Source organism: Scylla paramamosain, chromosome 7, assembly GCF_035594125.1.
Source record: "Scylla paramamosain isolate STU-SP2022 chromosome 7, ASM3559412v1, whole genome shotgun sequence".
NCBI classification, from domain to species: domain Eukaryota; kingdom Metazoa; phylum Arthropoda; class Malacostraca; order Decapoda; family Portunidae; genus Scylla; species Scylla paramamosain.
This window is the reverse complement of record NC_087157.1, coordinates 32,255,616-32,278,763: the sequence shown is the minus strand read 5'-3', so window position 1 is coordinate 32,278,763 and position 23,148 is coordinate 32,255,616. Positions and strand designations below refer to the sequence as shown.

Genomic DNA, 23,148 nt, shown 5'->3' with positions numbered 1-23,148 from the left:
GGTTCACTTGCTTGTGTACAATTTCTTAACAGGTTACAATTTTTACTCATTCCATTCAAAATAATAGTCCATATTCTATGTAACTTATTATGGCACCAAAGCCTGTCAAGGGATTGGATTTATTAATGCTGCTTACATACAAAATTCATAGCAGTCAGACAAGATGGTGGACATGACAAATTTACATCTGGCAGTTCCCTGGTATTTCTTAAGTCTGCCTTCTTTAACATCTGAGCTTGGTGTGTAATATCACACCATAAGTGGCAGGTAGCATTGATGCGATTCTTTCTGTTACATTGTGTTAAACAGATAGGTGAAGCTATATGTTGACATTTTCCTTCACCTAATTGCAGTTTAAGATATTCCCTCCCAGGCAGCATTAACCAAGCATAGCAATAACAAGGTATCCAGCAAGGAATCCATAAATATATGTATTCCAGTAAACTCCATAAAGTAAGGTCCTGGAAGCAAGTAATTGATGTAAAAGGTCACTAGTGTATATGTAGCAGCTGGCAAAGATACCATATTATTAATGGTGGAAATTAAATTGCATATGTTTCTACAATAAATGCAAAACAAGATTTTCATGTGCCATGGTATATGAAAAGAAAATTTTGAAGCACACTGTCAGAGTTGATAGATACTACAAGGAAAGACGCTTCAGAATTTCTTAAGAATATCACAGCCTTTACAGTGATTTAAAGATGTTGGAAAACATTAAACACTACCATTGTTGGCAGTCATTGGCAAACCTACCAATAACATTAAATTTGTAAAGAAAATGAAAAAGGGCAAATTAAAGTATCATATATGTAGAAATTGTACTGTATGCAAGTGAACAAAAAAAAAGAAGGAAAAAAGAAAAGGCTAAAAAAATTGGGGATATGAGAAGTAATTTTAAGAGGTAGAGATCATAAGAAGAGGAAGAGGAGTGGAGGATCCAACATCATAGGAAGACAAAGCAACAATAATGTAGTGAGGAGAGTGTGTGGATATAGGTAGCAGCAGAGGAGCATCAGTGTCTTTAGTTTAGGAGTAAGTAATTAAAACAGATCTGGAGACAGAATTTGAACAATGTTTAGTAGGTACATTATAGTCATGGGGTTCTTGGGGCATCATCAGAGCATCCTCACAATGTTCATGATGCCATGACACAGTGGTGAGTGGACAGCCCACACCTTGCCACCCTCCCTTCATTTCCATGTCCTGTAATTACCACGTCTTTAACAATCCCAGACATTGCCAGTGCCATTTCATCAGTTCTTATTGCTCAGTTTAACGTGTACAAAGGTGATAAGGTACAATATAAAATTTGATGATGCGATGACAGTGATGGGCAAGTGGGCGACATGACTACAATGTCCAGTTAACAGTATGTATCAGTATGGCAGACAAGAAGTAGAATGTTCAGGAGTGTGCCATCACTTGGCTAACATGCTAACACTTCAGTCATTGCCAATTCAACACTTAGATCAGATGAACATTTTCTGCTTCAGTAGAACATAATTGTTACTATGTGGGTGTGAGAGAGGTTAATGGTAGAATTAGAATATGGAGGCTGTGACCAATTGGTGAGCATGAGGATATGATCAATTCACGGCCCAGGTTTGAGTTCCACTGACGGTTGGGATTTTCTTTAATAGTCAAATGACTGAAGAACACCCACCTGTTGCCATCAACCTTATGGTAAGTGCATCAGGGAGCACCAGGAGGCAGCCTTTGCAAGGTACCACTTTAAAAATCCTGTCTGATTGTTCTGGTATCTATGGATCAGTCATCCAAACATCAAAGAATAACACTGCCAGCACAAGAGACCCCAGACAAAGAAAAAAATAAAAAGGAAGTGCAAGTATGGGGATAAATGGGAATTTCTGTCATGGTCATGTCTTAGGGAGCAGTTCTTAGGAATGGATGTCATATATAGAGAGAATTAAAACTGCATCATTAAAGGAGGGTTTATTGCAGATTTATTGTTTCTTAGCATTATGGATTTTAAACTTGGTAGGAAAGGAAAGCACAGGAATTAAATAGCATGGTACTTTATATGACTTGTCTTTACAGTGTGTCAAAATCGTGCTGAGAAAGTCATTGAGAAATCTGATGAGGAGCACCTTCAGCCCTTCAAGGACCGCATGACGGACTTCTTTGCAAAAGGTGGGTTGCTAAGGCTGCTTAGGTTATCAGACAATTCTCTCTCTCTCTCTCTCTCTCTCTCTCTCTCTCTCTCTCTCTCTCTCTCTCTCTCTCTCTCTCTCTCTCTCTCTCTCTCTCTCTCTCTCTCTCTCTCTCTCTCTCTCTCTCTCTCTCTCTCTCTCTCCCAATAACACTTGACCCTTCATTTAATGTATCAGTGGGAACCTTTACTTCATTAATATGGATTGTCCAATGCTTCATGGTGGTGAGTTAACAGTAATTTTTTGGTACAAAAGACAGAATGGTACTTTAGCCATAAAGCTGTTTTATACACACTCATGTATGATGTGTGTATAAATATATAAAATTTATCAAATAGTAATAGTTTATTACCACTTTGCATTTACTTTAAGAGAACAAGACCTAGTATTGGTGTACAGATTCTGTGCACACACACACACACACACACACACACACACACACACACACACACACACACACACACACACACACACACACACACACACACCATAGTATGTTCTTTTAAGGAAGGAAAAATTCCTCTGGACTGGAAGAGAGCCAGTATTGTGCCCATTTTTAAAGGAGGTAATAAAGAAGATCCATTGAATTACAGACCAGTGTCCCTAACAAGTGTGGTGGCAAAAAGAGCAGAAACAATAGTTAAAAACAGATGGATGGAATATTTAGAAGAAACACATACTTTGACCGACAGACAATTCGGTTTCAGAAGTGGAAGATCTTGTGTCATGAATTTAGTGAGCTTTTATAGTACAGCAATTGATATAATTCAAGAGAGAGAGAGGGTTGGGCAGACTGTTTATTTAGACCTAAGAAAAGCATTTGATAAGGTACCACACCAGAGACTGCTATGGAAAATTCAAAATATAGGGGGTTTGCAAGGAAACACACTGAATTGGATTACAGACTTCTTGAGGGATAGAGAAATGAGAACAGTAATAAAGGGAGAAAAATCAGAATGGTGTAGAGTTACAAGTGGAATACCACAGGTGACAGTCTTAGCCCCTATAATGTTTCTGGTGTATGTCAACGATATGGTGGATGAGGTTGACAGTTATATAAGTCTGCAGATGATGCAAAATTATTGAAAAGAGTGGAAAACAATATGGATTGTGAAATATTACAGAAAGATCTAAATAAGATATATAAATGGAGTAAGAAATGGGAAATGGAATTCGATGCAAAGAAATACAAGGTGATGGAATTAGGAAAAAGCAAAAGAAGACTGACAAGTTCCTACACCATGGGAGAAGTAGAAATTAAGAAAACCAGAGAAGAAAAAGATTTGGGAATTACAATAAGTGATAATTTATCACCCGAAAAACATGTAAACAAAATATTTGGGGGAAACCTATGAGTTACTAAGAAAGATGAAAGGGGCATTTGCTTACATGGATGAAGAGATGATGAAAAAGTTGATGAAATATGTGATTCGACCAAAACTGGAATATGCCACATATGTTTGGTCACCCCATAATAAAAAGGTAATAAGGAAAATAGAAAGGATCCAAAGAGCTGCAACCAAATTGGTACCAAGTTTGAGAGACTTAACCTATGAAGAAAGATTAAGGAGATTGAAGCTTCCATCATTACAAGAGAGAAGAGAAAGAGGCCACCTGATTGCTATATACAGAGCTTTAAAGGGTAAGGATCAAGTTGACAAAGAGTCTTATTTGTGGGGGACTCAAGAGATACAAGAGGACATGGAGTGAAATTGAGGAAAACAGCAAGTAGAAGAGATGTCAAGAAATATAGTTTCCCAAATAGAAGCATAGAAATATAGAACAACTTAGATGAAACAGTGGTACAAGCAAAAAATATTCATGAATTTAAAGTTAAGCTGGGTGCTTACAGATATGGAGACAAGACAGCACGAGCATAGCTCTTTTCCTGTAAAACACAACTAGGTAAATACAACTTGGTAAATACACCACATAGTGTAGTGGTTAGCACACTCAACTCGCAACTGAGAAGACCTGTATTCAAGTCCCAGGCATGGCAAGGCAAATGGGCAAGACTCTTAATGTGTAGTCCCTGTTTACCTAGCAGCAACTAGATAATGGATATAACCTGAGGAGTTATGGCCTTGCTGTCTCAGTGTGTGAGTGGTCTCAGTCCTATCCAAAGATCAGTCACTATGAACTCTGAGCTCCTTCCATAAGGGAACAGCTGCCTAGGTGACCAGTAGATGATCTAGTTGAATGAATGACACTCACACACCCACACACACACACACGCACACCCGCACACACACACACACACACACACACACACACACACACACACACACACACACACACACACACACACACACACACACACACACACACACACATACTTTTCTTAGATATTTTTCAGTTTCCTGACCATTGGAAAATGGGCTTTAATTTTTTATCCACCCAAATTTCTCCTCAATAACCAAACCATCTCATACATTGAATATAAAAAATCTGAGATTTCATGGGAAGTTGTTTTTTTTTAATGCTGATTTTGTCAATCTAAAAGCATTTAAATGCTTGTTGATATGAATGTTTCATAGAAGAAAGCATGTTTGTAATGACCTAACGATTCACATCACTGAGTTTTCTATATTGTAACTAGGAATGCATGTTTGTGTGTGTATAGTAGACCCAGATTCTATAACATTATTTATGTTTTCCTTTTCAGCCAAAAAAGAAATAGAAGCAGAGGAGAAATACCTAAGTGAATGCAAGGCACAGTAAGTTACCTCAGTTGTTTACTCATTTTTATATGTGAAATTTTCATTCTATAGTCTTTCTATACTGTACCTTGCATCTTCACATCATACACTGCTCTTTTTTTTCAGATTCAACTTAGTCATGAAGTACTTCCAATTCACTGGCAAAGGAACAGAAGTAACACCCTATGACTTCTTCAGTGTTTGGTCACCATTTTGCAACGATTTCATGATTATATGGCAGAAGGAGCAGCTCAAAATTGTCAAGCAGAGGTATAGAAATTTAAAATTTTTGTGTCTTCAGAAGATACTGAAAGGTGGCTAAATGTCATGTTATTCTAGACAGTTTAGGTAGCTTTCATCCAGATGCCATATTTCTGTCTTATGGCTCAAGTGACACAAAATCATTGATGATCACAACAATGACTTTAGTAGCATGCTTTGAATTACAGAAACCTCTCACATCTCTCATATAAAAATGCATTTGAAATTTTGAAGTAATGCCCCAGGTATAGGAAAATCTAAGGAGCTTTAAAAACAAAAGCTATTTTGCATGTAGCAGTGTACAGTAATCTTCCAGTGTCTTAGGCTGGATAGAAAAAGACTAATTTTTGAGCTATTGGAAGTGGCTTGTAGTTGGAATATTATCAACCTCAGGCCACTACATAATTTGTGAGAAGTGGCTGACATTCAGTGAGAGTCCCTCCTCTAACCCTCCTTCCTCCCTCCTGGAGAGCCCACTTCTTGCACAGAGCTCAATGATACCACTACAGGAGGAAGGCCTTCTCCAACATTCTTTACAGTTCTCCATGACATGCCAAGTACTAATAATCTTCATTCTCCCTTTTATTCCAAGGGCCTGGAAAACACCCGGTTTCCAATTCTGTGTTAGGTTGCTTTCATGCATTTCAACTTTTGTTGTCTGTTGTCCACAGCATGACGTTGTGGTTTCAAATAACCATGAATGTCTATGGATGCTTTCATATGTAAAGACCACTGTCGTGGATGGCAGAACCCCATTCACGACTGACATGGTCACTATGTTGCCCTTTTAAAAATTTTGTAGTGAAATGCCATGGATACCATAAAAATGTACATTGCACTCTATGGACGCATCCAGATGTGTTGACTTTTCACCATCTTGACTTGGTGGTGAATCCACTTCAGTTTCCTTTGGTATAAAAAAATGTGATGCATTACCATCAGCATGTGCACAGTACTGGTTGGAAGTAATGATGGAGGACATTGATCTGTTTAACTGTTGATTAGCCTGGTACAAGACAGGCCAGCTCTTTGGGACAGAAACCTAGAGCCCTATCAGTCTAAAGCAACATGAAAGGGGTGTGTAATCAAATAAATGCTGACTTTGAATCTCTAAGTGATGAAAAGGAACAAATATGGTGACTTTTTTTAATATAAGTAATACAGATATAGTAAGTGGTCCTGCATGTCCATGGTGAGAAGATGGAAACAACTGGCAGATAGAGACAGCACATGGTTGTGTCATGGGTCAGCCATACACACAACAGTGCTCTCTGTGGAATGCATGTTGTTGTACCTTGGATAGCAAGTAACAAAAAGTTAACTGGTGAAAGCAGCCTTAGAACTGACTGAATGTATGATAGTGAACTGATGATAGTGACACATCAGTGTTTATCAGAACAACTGAATCCTGTTGCTTTCCCCTCTCTCTCTCTCTCTCTCTCTCTCTCTCTCTCTCTCTCTCTCTCTCTCTCTCTCTCTCTCTCTCTCTCTCTCTCTCTCTCTCTCTCTCTCTCTCTCTCTCTCTCTCTCTCTCTCTCTCTCTCTCTCTCTCTCTCATAATCTGTAATTGTTTAATTTTTCTGTCTTAAATAGTTATATTCATGTATGTTTTCTATTACAGTATCACTTCAAACAGACCATTTCCACTTCTATAGCATCAAACCAGGGCATAAGCAGAATACATTCTGTACATTGAAATCCCGATCAGTTGATCTGGAAGCTGAAATAAATATGAGCTTCAGGAGAAAGATGTCATGCCAGTATCAAATTCAGGACCCAAGCATGAAAGTCCAGCACATTACAGACCAAGCAAGAAGGTGCACCCATGGTCAAGTAGTGTTGTAGGACTTTGGTGTTTAGATCATTACACAACTTTTCTACTCATAGATCAATTGCTTGGGATTTCAAGTCTCCTCTCTTCTGTGAACAGACTAGACTCACATTTTCTATTATGACAGTGCTAACTAGTTCATGATAACTGTTTCAACTGGGATCTGAAATGCCTCTGTCCAAGAGGACATCCTACAGCAGCCTACCACTTGTATAGCCTCAAACTAGGGCACAACCAGAACACACACAATACATTGAAATACTGTGCTTTTGATCTAGAAACTTATGAATGAATTTCCCCCAGTGAGTAGTGTTTACACACATTGTTATTTCAGTGCCTTCATCACTAAATGCAAATGATAAACAGTTGTTTTCTAGTGGTGTAAATAAGAGTGTCATAACTGTAGCAGGTTGCAAGAAAGAATTACACAGTTGCCAAACACCCAGGCACAGGTCAGTTGCTAAATTGGCATCACTGGATGGCAGGGATAGAATAACATTTACCAATAAATGCATAAGTTTTCACTGGAGCTGTGTTTGGTTTCCAGAATGAAGGAAGCAGAAGAAAAGGTAAAGAAGATGACTGAAGAGAAGAAGGATGTTGCCAAGAAAACTAAAGAAGCAGGTGGGCTTAAAAGCAAATTGAAAGATAAGTTGAAGACAAAGTAGTAATATTGACATTGGAATCTCTAATACAAAGAGGGTGTCAATAGGTGGACTTGGAATGGGAATGCAGCAGATCCCAGGTTAGTCATGAAGCTGGTGTTCATTCCATGATAGCTTGTAGTTGTGATATCTACATGTGGTATTGTATGTACTATGAATGAGACTGCTAATTTCTCTTTTTAGCTGGAGATAAGAATGTTACATAATCACTTTTCTATGTATATAGGAAGGATTAATTAGTGTAATTTTTTATATGAGGTGTAATAAAGTTGGTAGCTTTTAGAGGAGCAAGAAACATATAATTTTCTATAAAAATACAAAAAGTCATGGAAAGATTTTATAGAGTTTTCAGTCAGTGTTCATAATAATTTAGAATAAGCCAGATGGAAGCAGTTGCTTCTGAGCTACACTGTGATAGCTTGGAAGGAGATCCTTTCCCTGAGCAGACATTTTTCATGTGGTTCACAAGATGGTGCAGTGATGAAGGTGGAGGTTGGTGTGTGTTACATTATTGAAAGAATGTCCAGTATATGTATAATTTAGTGCCATTTGGACATGCTCAGGGTACATTTTCTCCTTCAGAAACTTGGATTAAATGCCTTATTGACCATAAATAAAATGAAATAGGTAAAATCTCTGCATATGCCTTGTGTTTGCAAGCAATTGAGAGATTAAAATCCAAACTTGTACCAGATACTGTATTTAGTTTTCTCACTTTTTTTTATGGTCTTTTGAATACTTAAAAGCACAAAACCTCATCCTTGCTGGCTTTTGTAAGGTGCATTTTTGGGTCAAGTTTTGGTTGTATATTGTGTTTTTCGTTTCTAGTTTTGGACACTTACATACAGTGGCATATAAGCATTTCTGGTTATGATGCTCTTTGAATAAATTGGTGCATCTAAAATTTTGCTTATAGTTTAAGTCGTTATCAGAATTTTTAATGCTTACTGTTATCATTGTTATCACTTATTTCAAGTATTAAGAGTGGGTTCATCATTTCTACATCACTCAGAGATACACACTAAAATGCGAACTATTATTGATAGTCTTGGCTGGATTTCAGTACATTGTAAAACAAACTCATATATATACAAACCTAAGAAGGCTATTAAGAAAAATAAGTACAGTACCCCCACTGAGTTTCACAGTATCCAAGTTTTGTGGTCCTTGAGTTTGGTGCTGGGTCCTAAATTTTTACCATCCTGACTTTCATGCATTATCTCCCTGAGTTTTGCACTTTTATCACATATGGGTCATGCATTTGTACCATTGCTGTCACGGATAGTAAAATTAGATATATATGTGCTACATATTGTATGTGTATTTCCACATACGGTTTACATTTCTAAACATGCAAATTCTATATGTGGATAAATCACTTGCTAGCTACAACACAAGTCATGCCAGCTTGCATGTGGGAGAGGGGGAGAGGAAGGTCAGCAACGGTGCAGCTGCATTGCAAAAAAAAAAAAACACACAAACAAATGAGAGGTCTCTGGCAGATGCATTGGCATTGCACTGCCACAGCTCAGCGTCATGCTGGATGTGAGGACAAAACACGTACTCGCACAGTTCTGGGCCATGTGTTTTCAATATCCCAAGTGCTGTGATCCTCAAGTTTAATGGTATGCCTTTGGAAGAAAACAAGTGCAAAACTCGAGGGGGTACTTTATAATGACTGAATTACATGTAAAAATCACACATTTATTTCAAAATAATGGAGAAGGAAAAAGAGTATGGATTTATTTGCATACAAATGGATTAAAGTAATTTGCAGTCTGAAATTTAAAGTGAAAATATTTTTGTTGATTGGATGATCAATTTCAGCTCTGAAGTAAATGAAAGCTAAAATAATTACCAATTTATAACCAGTTGAGTGAAAAATTGATAAAAATGTTCTAATGACCATTTACACCCTTCATTAAAATCATCCATACATTTTCAATGCAATGATATTGTATGTGAAGAATAACCTTTTACTTAAAGTGAATTAATAAGACTGAATGAAAAATACTTTTGATTAAATTTAAAACAAGAAATAGTTTATTCTTTTTCATTTTCTTATTAAGAATTTATTCTTCACACCAATACTTTTTCTCATTTCCATTGTCATCATCATCATTACTTTAATGTCATTGCATCACTGCAGTCCTTCGGGTTGTTTATGTTTTACTCTCTCACATAGTTCTAAAAGTGACATGGCACCTTAATAAGCCTTAATAAGGCAAGTGTGTGTGTGTGTGTATGGTTTTCTGTGGGATGTATATCAGATTAGGAACATACATGAGGGAAGATTAATCAAAATTGCGTGACTCAGTGAATGTGTTGTATATTGTGAATCTTTAATGAGTTCCATAAATTTTGTTTAGATGGTGAAGTGATTAACTTAGTGAATCCGAAAGTTCATGAAGGGATACCACAGGATACATAATTTCTGATCTTTTTTCTTTTTCTCTTGCATTATAACTAAATAAAACTGAAGTATTAGTGACTTATCTATTTTTGGAAAAAAATACAATTTGAGGAAGATTGTCACCTGTTTGTTTACTTTAGAGATGCTGACATGTTGTGCAGCTTTCTGGCTACACATTCTTTCTGTAGATGCAGTGTTTCAATTGTGTGTGTGTTCCTGCAGGTGTGAATATTTGCCTGCATGAATGTGCATGTGTTTGTGTGTGTGTGTGTGTGTGTGTGTGTGTGTGTGTGTTCCTTCCTCTCAGGTGCCCAGGATCTCATGGTGTGTGGTGGCTAAGGTGCTTCCAGCAAAGGCATTGGGTGGTGCCTGGTGAAGAAAATCCACCTGCTTTTTCATGTAGCAACTTTATATTATATAAGAGGACTGCTGGTAATAAACAGATTTGTTATGTAATGTTCTTTTCATTATTACACAATGATGAAAGAAGTGTTGCATAATTCTAGAAGGGGGATAATTTTCATAAGAAAGTTCAGGAGAAAAGAAAATAACTAGCTTAAAAATACTCTAAAAGACATTTTGGTATCCTTTAAATTAATTTAGGTACCTATATCATTTGAGGATGGAAAAACAGACAACTGATGACTTAAGATTTACTGGTTAAAGAAGTGGAGAAAAGTATTAATGTTTACATTAATTTGGTGGAAAAAATAAGGTTGGAAGCATGAGTTGTATTGTATCAGGGCTAACGGGGAGAGTTAGCCATGCAATTTATGAGTTCAGGAGAAAAGTAACCATAATAATGCCCTTAAGAGCAAGGGAAGGAGGATGGGCCCGGGCTGTGAAATAGTAAACACTGAGGACACACTCACAATGTTTTCTGGGGAATTTTCTGTTGAAATTTACTTGTAGCATTTTTCTGCAGGGAATTCACTTCAGTGATCACACAGAGGACTATAATATTCTGGGAAATATCAGATGAAATAAAAGTAAAACAAACAATGGAGTCAAGACACTGTAGTGGTGGCTTTTTGCAGTTTGTTGAAGAAAAAAAAAGAAAAAGAAATTGCCTGTAGACTTGTCAGAATTTCATATAATTATCAACAAAAATATTATATGAATTAATATTGTAGCCAGTTGCAGGTGATGGGAAAACTTGGCATTAAGGGTTCACATTATTGCAACTAGATATTTAAAATATATAGAATATAGATTGGCAGACTATGATCTGTGATAAATAATATCAGAACCACCAGTGCATAAGCCACACTCAACCCATAAACAGGGAGATTCTCACAAAACTTCATTCAGCCAACAACTAGACTTCAACCTCAGACACCAGCCTGACCATTATTCTCCACTTTGCAACCCACTGAGCTAAGGAACTACCTATCAAGATATATTCAGGCCTACATATTATATAGCGTGTTTCTCTCGCCTCTGGAGTAGTGTTACCAGATGGAGAAAATGCAAGACCCTACACTATTGGACAGAACCCATTAGGCTCTGCCCTTGTCAGGCAAAGTGTGCCTGTATTATACTACTTGATATCTTTCGAGAGGTAGCTCAATGTGGCAGTTAAGAATGGATGTAAGTAAATGCCCCCAGGCCAGGCGGTCCCAAGGTTTCAAACCTGAGATGTCTTAATGCCTCCTCTAACTCCAGATTTTTCTACTTTAATTTCTGCAGCTTCCAGATTAGAGAAGGATGGATGGTCTCATATTTGCACCCTTTTCCACCGAGCAGTGCATGGGTACTACTGACTGTGTGTCAGCGTCCCAATCCCCGGGATGGTCGTCTAGCTGAAGGGTGCAAAGCCATGATCTCCAAAGTTGCTTTGGCCAAACCACAGTGAAATAACGAGACAAAGCAAGGAATCGAACATTCTTGTGAAGTTGTGGAATCGGCGAAAAGGAACACACACAGATGTTATGGCCATATTAGGAGGATGAAGAGCGAGAAAGTAAAGCAAGTATGCGTGAGCGAATCTTGAGGATGCGCATGCTAAGAAGAGAGGACGGTCACTTTAAGAATGGAAGGATAGGGTAAAAGAGTACATGTGTGAAAGAGGTGTTATAGCGTGGCTGAGCGCCGTAACAAGCATCGTCATCAGTGTGGCGTTGACGAGGCTTATCCGAGTGGTCAGCTGAAACCAAGTTTAAATGTGCACACTGCTCATTTCCTTTGGTGTCGCTGACAACCAGTGTCTTTGTGATCTACTGTTGGGTTAAAACTGTCCTTATATCTTATTTTTCGAGTCACTCCTCAGGAGCAGTCATGGATGAATGGTTACAGAAATGGAAAAAATTCACCTTAGGGCAGTCTCACTCAGTGTTATGTGCAGAACACAGGGCACCGTGGATGTGCAGCTGCCCAGCCGTGTATGTGGATAAATGGCGTTTGAAGAGGAGGAGGATGAAGGAAATGCTACCAACGAAGCAAGAACAGGTACCAGAAGACCTGTTGGTCTGTAACGACAGGATGGTATCTGTTAATCTATTTGCCATATTAATTATTAACCTCCAAGTGGTCGAACACAATAAAAAGAACAAAGCTCTCTCCCCATCTATTTCAGCATCCATGGCGGCAGGAAACAGCCAGAAGACAAAGCATGCGCGGAGCGTAATGGAGCAGATCACTTCAGTTTTTGGTAGGACACAATGATACACACATTTGATGGGTATTTGTTTCATTTGCCTCACACTCGAACTTTAGTTATCTTTGCCACAAGAATCACGTTAAAACCTCATGAACGCTCATAAAACGTACACCTAACATTGGATTTGTATCAATATATATATATATATATATATATATATATATATATATATATATATATATATATATATATATATATATATATATATATATATATATATATATATATATATATATATATATATATATATATATATATATATATTCAAACTTTACTTAAGGTTATTATGGTAAATCAGTCATTAAGTCCACAAGTATGCACCAGGATCATCGTAAAACATCTGCTGCAAGGTAATACATGACGATTGTCCCTTTGTAAAATCAGGAATATAATCATAGATCCAATACGCGCGACGTGCACATTGGAAAAGAAAAAAAATAATAACAATAACACAGACTTCTAATCACCTGTAAACTATAACTGAAAAAAATTGGTACATTTGAGTATAAATCATGATTTCAATGTAATTGAAAAAAAAAAAAAAAAAACGCTTTAAAGGAAGGAGGAATTAGAATGAGTGCACATGGGCGTGCGTTCGTGAAAGAGAGAGAGAGAGAGAGAGAGAGAGAGAGAGAGAGAGAGAGAGAATGCTACACACTCGCTGTTACCGAGCGCACACAGAGCACCTCATAATTCTTGTGGGAGTGCTCGGAGCCTCCGTAGGGCACGTAGCACACACCGTGACTTCCGTGGACCTGTGGAAAAGACAATACTGCCTCAGCATTTGGTGTTATTTTGTCTGAGGCGCCATCGCGTGTTCAGTTCAAGCCTTACAGCGCCCGTTAGAAATTTTGTATTTCTTAAACATAATTATTGTGAAAAAAAAAGAAACAATAAGACAAGCAAAAAAAAAGATAAGTTGAATAAGTGTATATCAGTCTGTGAAATTAATAATATTCGAGCTGCCATAGCAGAGACAACATTACCGCTTAGTTATAATGGCATACCATACACGCCTGTCTCAACACCACAGTAAAAGCCGCACCTTGCCAACGGATACCACCCCATCCACGTTCACTCTGCCAATGAAGAGCACCTCGCCGTCCTCAGACATGCCTCCCTGCAGGGCACCGGGAGGCACCTTGCCCTGACTGCCAGGCTCCCAGGTCAGATTCACGCTGGCAGGGTTGCTTAGAACCTGCACGAACACAGAAAAAAAAGTCTTCTATGCTCTGTTATGTAATATCGAATACCTTAGCGTCATGTTTGAGGAACTGCACTACATACAGTACACTTTTGCTTCATTTATTTATTTATTTATCTATTTATTTATTTTGTTTATATTTTTTACTACATCCGTCCTTTACATATAACGTATAGTATAGCCGGTAGCTCTCATTAGTCGATAAAAAGAAATCCCTGAAATATATTTCCTGCGGGTATTTTTTTTCACCCTCATAGACAATATTTTTCACATTTCAGGCACACCGTGCATTAATACTCACAAAATACTCATGCTTTGGTATAGCATCACCGCCATACGGTATGTAGCAGCTGCCGTGCTCGGGCACCACCATACCCACCACGTAGGCGTCTTCGTGACGTGCCATGCCAACGTACACCTCTCCGTCAGGTCCCTCGCCCCCAGATATAGGGCGGTGGGGAAGGTATCCTCCCGAGGAGGGCACCCATCGAGCTGGCCGCTTGTACTGGATGGCTGCGCGGAGGGAAGACAGGGGAGGAGTTTGAAGAGTGGCGGGCTATGGAGAAGTAGATGTAAAGATGATATGATGTGCGGAGTGACAGTTACTAAGGCTTACTGAAAGTAAATTAATTGAATTGATAAAATTTTCGGTAGAAAAGGTCGAGGAAAGTGTGACTGAGAAGATGAGACAGACATTATGGATGGAGGATGCAAAAGATATGCAACAACAACAAGAACAACAACAACAACAACAACAATAGTAATAATGATAATAATAATAATAGTAATAATAATAATAATAATAATAATAATAATAATAATAATAATATTATTATTATTATTATTATTATTATTATTATTATCATTATTATTATTATTATCATTATTATTATTATTATCATCATCATCATCATCATCATCATCATCATCATTACCATTAAATTAGCACAAACTTCCACAGCTCTTATAGATCAACAATCAGCAACGTAATAACAACAGCAACAGCAATGTATCTATGCTAATCTGTATATACGAGTGTATACCAAGCTGAGACGCCCCATGAATAGCCAAGGCAAGACAACTCGCCTTGTAGCGTAGGGACAAACTACCAAGGAATTCCCTCGGTCTCCCAGCTCCGTCCTATCATAGACCTCAGTGTGGCGCAGGGAAACATTATGCTAATCAGTAATGAGTGCAGCCTTTGCCCAGCACCTGCTCATTGCTAAGTGCAAAGGGCGGCGGGCTTCAGCGTAAGTGAACACCATCTGTTTCGTTTCTCGGCACAGCGCACGAAGAACGAACCCAAGACCTCTCGGCCGGGAGGTGAGCACGCCGCCCTTGCACCGCCTGGCCGCTCATGTCATGCGTACAGTACATTACCATGTATCATCTTTTATCATATTGTAATCTGGAATCTTTCGTCGTCATTCAGTGCAATGAGAAAAAAAAAAAAAGATAATTCTAGCACTTTAACTAGATGAAAATTGTGAAAATACGGTCCGTACACAGAACAGTGCAGGTGCAGCCTGTATCAGCCTGTCTAAACTTACTGGAACAGACTGGCCTTTCTGTTGTTCATGTCCTGAGTGTAGTCGCTGCCTGTGAGCAGCTCAGGCTACCACAGGTAAACTGTATGCTCAGTGTAAACTAATAATTGATTTGATGCATTCATTTAGTTTTATATGTGCACATCGATCATTCAGTTCTGGTATGCTGTATGTTTCTAGGTAGCTTTGTGTAGGCTGCACTGTGCTGAACTTTCACCACCTCAAGGGTTGTAAAGTCTCTCTTCGGGAAGGAAAATTACACTCTTGCACAAAAAAAAAAAAAAAAAAAAAAGTGGTTATCTTTTGCTTAGCTGACTTTTTTTTTTTTTTTACAGTTTTAGCGTTGACGTTTTTAAGTTAGCGGATGTCGAAGCCAACTTTCTGATTAGATTTACCCATCACTGGTAACCCATATATCACTTCGGAGAGAGAGAGAGAGAGAGAGAGAGAGAGAGAGAGAGAGAGAGAGAGAGAGAGAGAGAGAGAGAGAGAGAGAGAGAGAGAGATTACTATTACGTTCAGTCTCTTCTATGTAGGATAAGTGTGTGTGTGTGTGTGTGTGTGTGTGTGTGTGTGTGTGTGTGTGTGTGGACATGCGTGAGACAGAGACATGATGGAAGATGTGAGTGTGTTAAGAGGAGCACCAGAAAGAATCTTCGCTCATTATTAAAAAAAAAAAAAAAAAATAGAATAAATGGTTGCCAGCAACTAAATTAATAAAATTCTCATAGATTGCAGTCTTCCAAAGTTCAGACATTAAAACTCCGGCAGGAATGAGATGGAGATTAAATAAATCTCTGAAGTATCTCTATAATCTTTACACTTTTCTCTCGAATGTAAAGAAAGAAAGAAATAAAAGAAAATAATACGCCCTCAAGATGTACAACCACAAGCACAAGTGTCCTGCTCGGACACCAGCTGTGGCTCACCAACACCGCCGCAAAATGTTACACCTTCATTTCACCCATACATTTATTTCAGTCTACGTGTGAGAGAGGCACACCAAGGGAAAAAAGAAAAAAAATACTTAAATTGATAAATGAATAAAATTAATAAATAAGTGAATAAATTCATTAAAAAACAGTAGATAGCATGAATAAAAAATATAAATAAATACTAAATAAATGAGTAAAATTAAGAAAAAGAGCCTCCTATGTTATTGCTGTCCTCCTCTCCTCCATCGCTCTCTCTCTCTTTCCCCGAAAAGGTAAAACATAAAAAGATCTCCACAAAGATAAGTCAGTTTAGTTCCAGAGATTTCCTGACGGTCCTCAGACGCAGGAATAACCACAAACACACCCTCTGGCGGAGTGACACGTACAGTACATCACCTTCCCTTGAGGCGTCGCAAACATTTCCAACAAGGAGCAAAAGTGAATGGTGAAATAAATAGATTGGGAAGTTTTGTTAGTCAAGGAATATGAAAAAAAGGGAAGGAAGAATAAGTGACCGCACAAAGAAGAGAGAGACTTCATTGGTGAATATCTGTTTAATGATGAGAATACTGAAGAAGCAAAGAGGAACAATATATGATTTTTAGACAATAAGAGAGAGAGAGAGAGAGAGAGAGAGAGAGAGAGAGAGAGAGAGAGAGAGAGAGAGAGAGAGAGAGAGAGAGAGAAAAGGAGAGAGAAGGAAGAAAAGACCCAGACAGTAAGAAAGAAGACTTAACGGAGTGGCGGTACAAAAGCGATACTCAGAACAAGAACTGAACTGAACTGACTGGAGATGAGGAAAAGTAGAAATGCGTTCCACTTGAAAGTAACAGAGGAACGTATTCTTAATGCATTGTTCTCTCTTAAGCATCATTTCAAAGGCCACAGAGATGATTGGTTCATTTCTTAAGGGTGCGCTATTTTTGTTCTCCTTCGGTGGTATATAATCCTTGTTAAGCCATCACTAGAATCATGAAGACATCCTTGAACCTGCTTTCACCACAGCCTGTCAAAGACGCCAGAAATACGGACCCTGGTCTTAAAGTGCTATTCAGTCAGTCGGGTAACGTGAGATGTGCACAACAGACACGGCGTAGTGAGGAAGAGACGATTGAGTATCCGCAGGGAACTTGCCACCGGTTTCATTTACGTAGTTTGAATCCGCTTCGCTCGTACTGCTTGACGAAAATCCGTGAACGTGTCTTTAGAATGGAATGATGCATGTATGGTTGTGATTAGTGAAGCAGTACTAGACACGACACGCACACACACACACACACACACACACACACACATAACGGCCCATCAGCATCCCTTTCACAATCCAGCTACGAGCCGAAGTCCCTTAATCAATTGTCGCGTCCGTCACCATGCGCGGGGCAAAATAATGAGTGTGAGAGAAAAAAAAAAAGTGCTCACTCAGTACTAGTGTCAGTGATACATAAAGTCGTTGTTATTGCTGTTGTTGTTGTTGCTGCTGCTGCTGTTGTTGCTGATGTTGCTACTACTGTTGGTATTGCAATTATTTCACTTAAGATGACAAAAACGAATCCTCCATTAAAGCTACAAACAGTGAAGAATGATGTTAGAAAAAGAAATTAAAAACAAAACATTGCCAGTACTTCCCTACGCGACACCCGATGTTGCGTCAAGTAAGAGTTAAGCAAAGAACAACAATAACAGAGGAGTACAGTGAGGTGATGAAGAAGTTTACAAGACAGACTGTGTTCTATAGAGTGAAGACCTAAATTTCCCCAGATCAGGTAAAGATTTTTCGTCATTTACATTATTATAAAGTTTATGGAAGAGGTTCGCGTACTTGAAGATTCAAATGAGTAAGTGAAATATGAAAAAGATGAAATAGATAATGAACTAATACAAATACTAAAAAAAAAAAAGTAATAGATTAAAAATACCAAGAAAAATAATATGTAAGATGAAGGCAACATTAATGAAGAAATTATTAACTAAATAAAAGAAATACGAAACTGAGAATATTGGAATGTGTCCGAAAAATAGATGAAATGACGAGAGCTTACGTCTTTCTTCCATAGCGTTTATTTCCTCAGCCTCGGAATCGGAAGAGGAAAGAGCAGATGATGATGAGGAGGAGGTATCTTCCTCATCTGGGAGACAGAATAATGAGTATTAAGAACAGCCCATATTTTTCTCTTTCTATCCTTCTGTATCACTTTTGTTTCTATTGTTTCTATTTTCATCCCTCTATGAAAGGAACTACTACATCTTGTAACGTCACTTTTCCATTCCACTTTTCCTGTTCTAACACGCACTATAGACATGCTTCATTCCCAGAGGCAAAGCCTGTCCCGTATTGTTAGCACTCTCCCCAGCAACTGTGTGGACCCGTGCCTACCCGCAAAGATCCAGTCCCCCTCCGCTCCCCACCCGGTGCTGTAGCCATACCAGGAGAAGTGGAGGAGGGATGAAGGGTCACTGTACGTCATGAAGGCTGCCTTCCTCCCTGATTTCCCTACCTGCCATGAAGAAAAGAACGGATGCAATACACAAAGCAAGGCTGGTGAGGGATACACACACACACACACACACACACACACAGTAATGACCAAAGCAATATGTAATTGGGGAAAAAGGACAATTTTGACTACCTCAGTTGTGAGGGACTTTAGGGCTGGGATGGGGGCGGAAGTGTATGTCCTGGAGCGTCCGACAAGGAGAGGGGGAGCTTCAGAGCCTTGTGGCCCTGAAGGAGCACCACGAAGTAATCACAAACTTGTTGATCATTTTGACTAGCAAAGGGCAAACAATGAGGACGATGCTCCTCTGGCCCTCCACCCCAGCCTTGGCCACCCCTGCACACACACACACACACACACACACACACACACACACACATACACACAGTTCAGCACCTTGATCATCCCGTGTTTAATCTTGATCCAGAAGGCCTGGTAGTCCTCCCCGCCTTCCAGTATTCCGGGAGTGTGGACTTTGACGACGTCCTCCCCACTCCCTCGCCTCCGAATGCCAGACTCGTCGCCTCCCCAGCAGCCAATGAACACCTCATAGGCGTCGCGATCTGTCCCATCCTCCTCCTCGTTGACGGGCGAGAGGCAGATGGCAACATCGTGCTCAGCCTTCACTCTGAACCTTATCGCGGTGGTCTGGATGCGGCGGAAATGGTAGTGGCGTCCATCTCCACAGTCTTCGGTGTGGAAGACTGAAAGAAGGTGTGGTGGTGGGTGTTGTGTGGTGCTGTAGGCTCGTCAGGGTTTTAGGGGATCAACAAATGTTGTATGGAGCACCTATGAGGCGCTTCAAAGATTTCTTGAAAATTTTCAACTTTTTGATGTAGCATAGCAGAGCGGTAGAGCGCGCCGCAAGTAACCGAGACCTTTGTGGCGAAGAAGCGCACTGGACGTTCTTGCATTAGGTCACGCCGGTGGGCCCGTCTCTCTCTCTCTCTCTCTCTCTCTCTCTCTCTCTCTCTCTCTCACATCAAGTTGAGTTTCCACATGATCCGTGCTTGCACCACACACCACACAGTGTGATGAGCCAACAGAAGAACATTGTCTCCATTCCAGTGACATCGTGCAGCACAGCTTACTTCCTCATCACCAGACCAAACGTCACCATCAATAAATGTTTGCGCCACAAAGCTTCAACAAAAATGCAACGAAATAATGGTAATCTTGTAGAAGTGAAATACTAGGAATTGCCTTTTATTTGTTTTCCTCCTTATTCTGTAAATTATGCACGGCCTATGAATACGTTTATGAAAATTCTAGGAAACAAAGAGACCAAAGTTCATTACAGGAAGAAAATAAGAATTAGATTATTATTGAGCCACAATACTAGACGATCCTCCCGCCATGCTCTCCGCTGCAACAATTAGGTGTGCGAGCCTCACGTGATCCCGTGAACACAAAACTACCACTTCAGGCCACGCTACGCCACGCCGCGCCACGCCATGCCACTCGCACGCTCGCGCGCGTATTTGTGTGTGTGTGTGTGTGTGTGTGTGTGTGTGTACAGGATGTTACATGAGAGAGAGAGAGAGAGAGAGAGAGAGAGAGAGAGAGAGAGAGAGAGAGAGAGAGAGAGAGAGAGAGAGAGAGAGAGAGAGAGAGAGAGAGAGAGAGAGAGAGAGAGAGATGTTAGATGTCAATGTTAAAACAAAGGACAGTAGTGAAGTGCCCTCTCACAACACGCAGGCCGTGAAGGCATCGTTGGGTTGAGCTCAATGACGCCTGGCAACCACACGCTCCGATGGGACGCGTCACGTTGTGTTCACGTTTTGATGGTTTGGTTATTTTTACCACCCGGCTTTACTGATTTACGTGGAGTAGGTCGTAAAAGTATTTCAAACCTAAAATAGTTTTAAAAGTGCTTATAAACGTTTCTTCATTTGATCGATGTTTCAAGACACTTGTCCTCCATTTTTTTTTTTTTTATGATACTTTTGGTCTTTCTTTTGGGACTGGCACCTCAGTGGGTCTCTCTTTTTTTCATTCTTTCGTTGCCCTAGGCCAGTGTCATCTTACATAAAAAAAAGAAAGAAAAATCGAAAGATGACAGTCAGTTTGACGAGTCCTGTTGACAGTAATGACTTGCACACTGTCCTCAGTGTGAATGATCAGACCTGCTCTTTCTCAGTGACACGTACTAGTAGTGTGCACATCGTGGCTCTTGTTCTTCACCTGAGCTGTGTAAGCCAGTATCTAAAACTGGTCTCTGCCACAGTGACACAAGAATGTGAGTGGAGGTAATTATGACTGACCCTTAAACTACTTGTCAGTTATGTTGTGTGAATTTCAGGCGAGACTTTCAACGGCTGTGATTAGTCTTGAAACTGCTACGGTACAGAAATTTCACTGCGGTGCTGGTGCACAGCTGATGTGTAAACAGGGAAATAAATTATGTAATGATAATGAAGGAATGATAGAAATTAATACTTCAAAATACAGTAAATAATATAAATGTGCTGTACTGTGTGTCGGTTTTCAAGGGAGTTTTCATGCTTGAAATGTTAGCTCAACAAGGGTTTAGCATCAGTGAGAAAACTGCCCGTAAGAACCCGCCTAAACATCTGTGTCCTCTGAAAATAGTTCTTGTGAAAACGCAGTTTCAACTAGTGTCAGAATTACTCCCCTTATATATATATATATATATATATATATATATATATATATATATATATATATATATATATATATATATATATATATATATATATATATATATATATATATATATATATATATATATATATATATATATATATATATAGACACACACACACACACACACATCTTATTTCCTGCCATATAAGACACTTTTTAACACACGTGTCTGTGATGTGTGTGATTGGTGGGGCTGCTGACGAATGTTGCTAACCTTTCCCTCCGCCGCGACAAAGTGCATATAGCGCTACTCGTCACTAATTTAGCAGCGCGTACGTGGCTCGACTCCAGCGGTGCTAACGTCCAACTCAATTTGTGTAGTGTTGTTAGTTGTAATTGTGGTGGAGGAGGAAGAGGATAAAGGGTAATTGGAAGAGGAAGAGGAGTAGTAACACTTAACTCCTTAATTTCACCAAACAACTTTTCTTGCCAATTCTTTTTCAAGATGCATATTGCCACCTGTTGCAACGTTAGTCTTTTTTCATTCTTCTAAATACTTATGTCTGAGTGACTAATTTCTTCAGTATGCTTTTTGACAACAAGATGAATTCCAAGACCGAGAGGTGGATGACGAGTGCAACACACGCGTGCCTCGTGATATGACACACTCCATTCTGTTAAATTGCGAGTGACTCCCATAACCATTTGCTGTTCTACTCGGTCAGTTGGTCTACATTTTCAAAGAAAGCTTTACCATTCAGAGGTCATATGTGCTTATCTGCATGAAAATTAATACGAAATAGTGCATAAAGCATAGAGTAATGGGCGAGGAGGCTGCTCAGTTGTGGGAGCGTCAGTCGCTTAACACAGAGATATAAGGCTCCTGCTTTTTTCTCTCCTTTATTTGCTGTTCCTCTAGTACCTCAAAATATTTTTGTCGAAAAAGAAGAATTCTTGGTATTTTTATTGTGATATGACGATGATATATCTTATAAAAGTCCCAGAACATGAACCTGACCCACGAAACATGAAACTAGTGCATTCTTGACCTTGTAAAGCATTGATATCTATTGTATTTCTGGCAGACATTAATGTTTTCTAGTACAGTATGATAACGATGATACTGAATGTGTAGCAACAGATTATTGAAGACAAAGGTTTCTCGCCATCCTCACACGAGTATATTCTTCATTTATTCTAGCACCTGATTTTACATTCATATAGCAACATCGTATGTCAATCGAAAATCTTTTTTCTTATGAAAATATAGATTTTCAGCAACACATACACAACAACCCTGCACGTGAGGAAGAGTGCCACATGTCGCCAAGCCACTATCCCCAAGGCCAACGCTCTGCCTGTCTCACTGTTCACTCATTCATCAGTACAGAGGTTACGTAAAAAATGCGATAAATCGCGATTATTCAAACATATCTTATATCTTTAAGTAGCGTTGCACCACTGATACGAAGATATCATAGAGTGTCTTGAGGACAAAAACTACCGCCCTTCAATTCATTGTTGGGTTCACGCACCCAGCTTGATCAGAATATAAGAACATAAGGAAATGAACCATATCTATCTATTTCACCTTTCATCTTCATCCCTAAGTCTGTTTAATCTTCTTTTAAAATTCCCTAGTGACTCAGCACTAAAAA

At 39.2% G+C, this 23,148-nt stretch overlaps 3 protein-coding genes across 4 annotated transcripts in view; 2 read left to right on the top strand and 1 right to left on the bottom strand.

Annotated features, from left to right (window-relative positions):
- LOC135102371 (formin-2-like) overlaps positions 1 to 10,499 on the top strand; it is a 65,279-nt gene extending 54,780 nt beyond the window's left edge. Inside the window, exons 21-24 of the mRNA XM_064007502.1 lie at positions 2,062 to 2,154; positions 4,840 to 4,891; positions 5,000 to 5,143; positions 7,513 to 10,499. Of these exons, the coding sequence (XP_063863572.1) occupies positions 2,062 to 2,154; positions 4,840 to 4,891; positions 5,000 to 5,143; positions 7,513 to 7,633 (410 nt within the window). The 3' untranslated portion in view covers positions 7,634 to 10,499. The remainder of the gene's footprint in view (positions 1 to 2,061; positions 2,155 to 4,839; positions 4,892 to 4,999; positions 5,144 to 7,512) is intronic.
- Positions 10,500 to 13,234: 2,735 nt separating this feature from the next.
- Positions 13,235 to 23,148, bottom strand: part of LOC135102373 (uncharacterized) — a 13,102-nt gene continuing 3,188 nt past the window's right edge. The window contains exons 2-7 of the mRNA XM_064007507.1: positions 19,280 to 19,587; positions 18,763 to 18,883; positions 18,428 to 18,514; positions 14,208 to 14,419; positions 13,748 to 13,900; positions 13,235 to 13,457 (exon numbers count right to left, since the gene is read on the bottom strand). Coding sequence (XP_063863577.1) covers positions 13,353 to 13,457; positions 13,748 to 13,900; positions 14,208 to 14,419; positions 18,428 to 18,514; positions 18,763 to 18,883; positions 19,280 to 19,587 — 986 coding nt within the window. The 3' untranslated portion in view covers positions 13,235 to 13,352. The remainder of the gene's footprint in view (positions 13,458 to 13,747; positions 13,901 to 14,207; positions 14,420 to 18,427; positions 18,515 to 18,762; positions 18,884 to 19,279; positions 19,588 to 23,148) is intronic.
- The window catches only part of LOC135102372 (vitamin K-dependent gamma-carboxylase-like), a 20,581-nt gene continuing 18,013 nt past the window's right edge, over positions 20,581 to 23,148 (top strand). The window contains exon 1 of one of the 2 annotated variants that reach the window (XM_064007503.1): positions 20,581 to 20,670. In XM_064007503.1, coding sequence (XP_063863573.1) covers positions 20,611 to 20,670 — 60 coding nt within the window. In that variant the 5' untranslated portion in view covers positions 20,581 to 20,610. Of the gene's footprint in view, positions 20,671 to 21,030; positions 21,133 to 23,148 lie in introns of those variants that run through there. The other variant, XM_064007506.1, reaches the window with a different exon arrangement.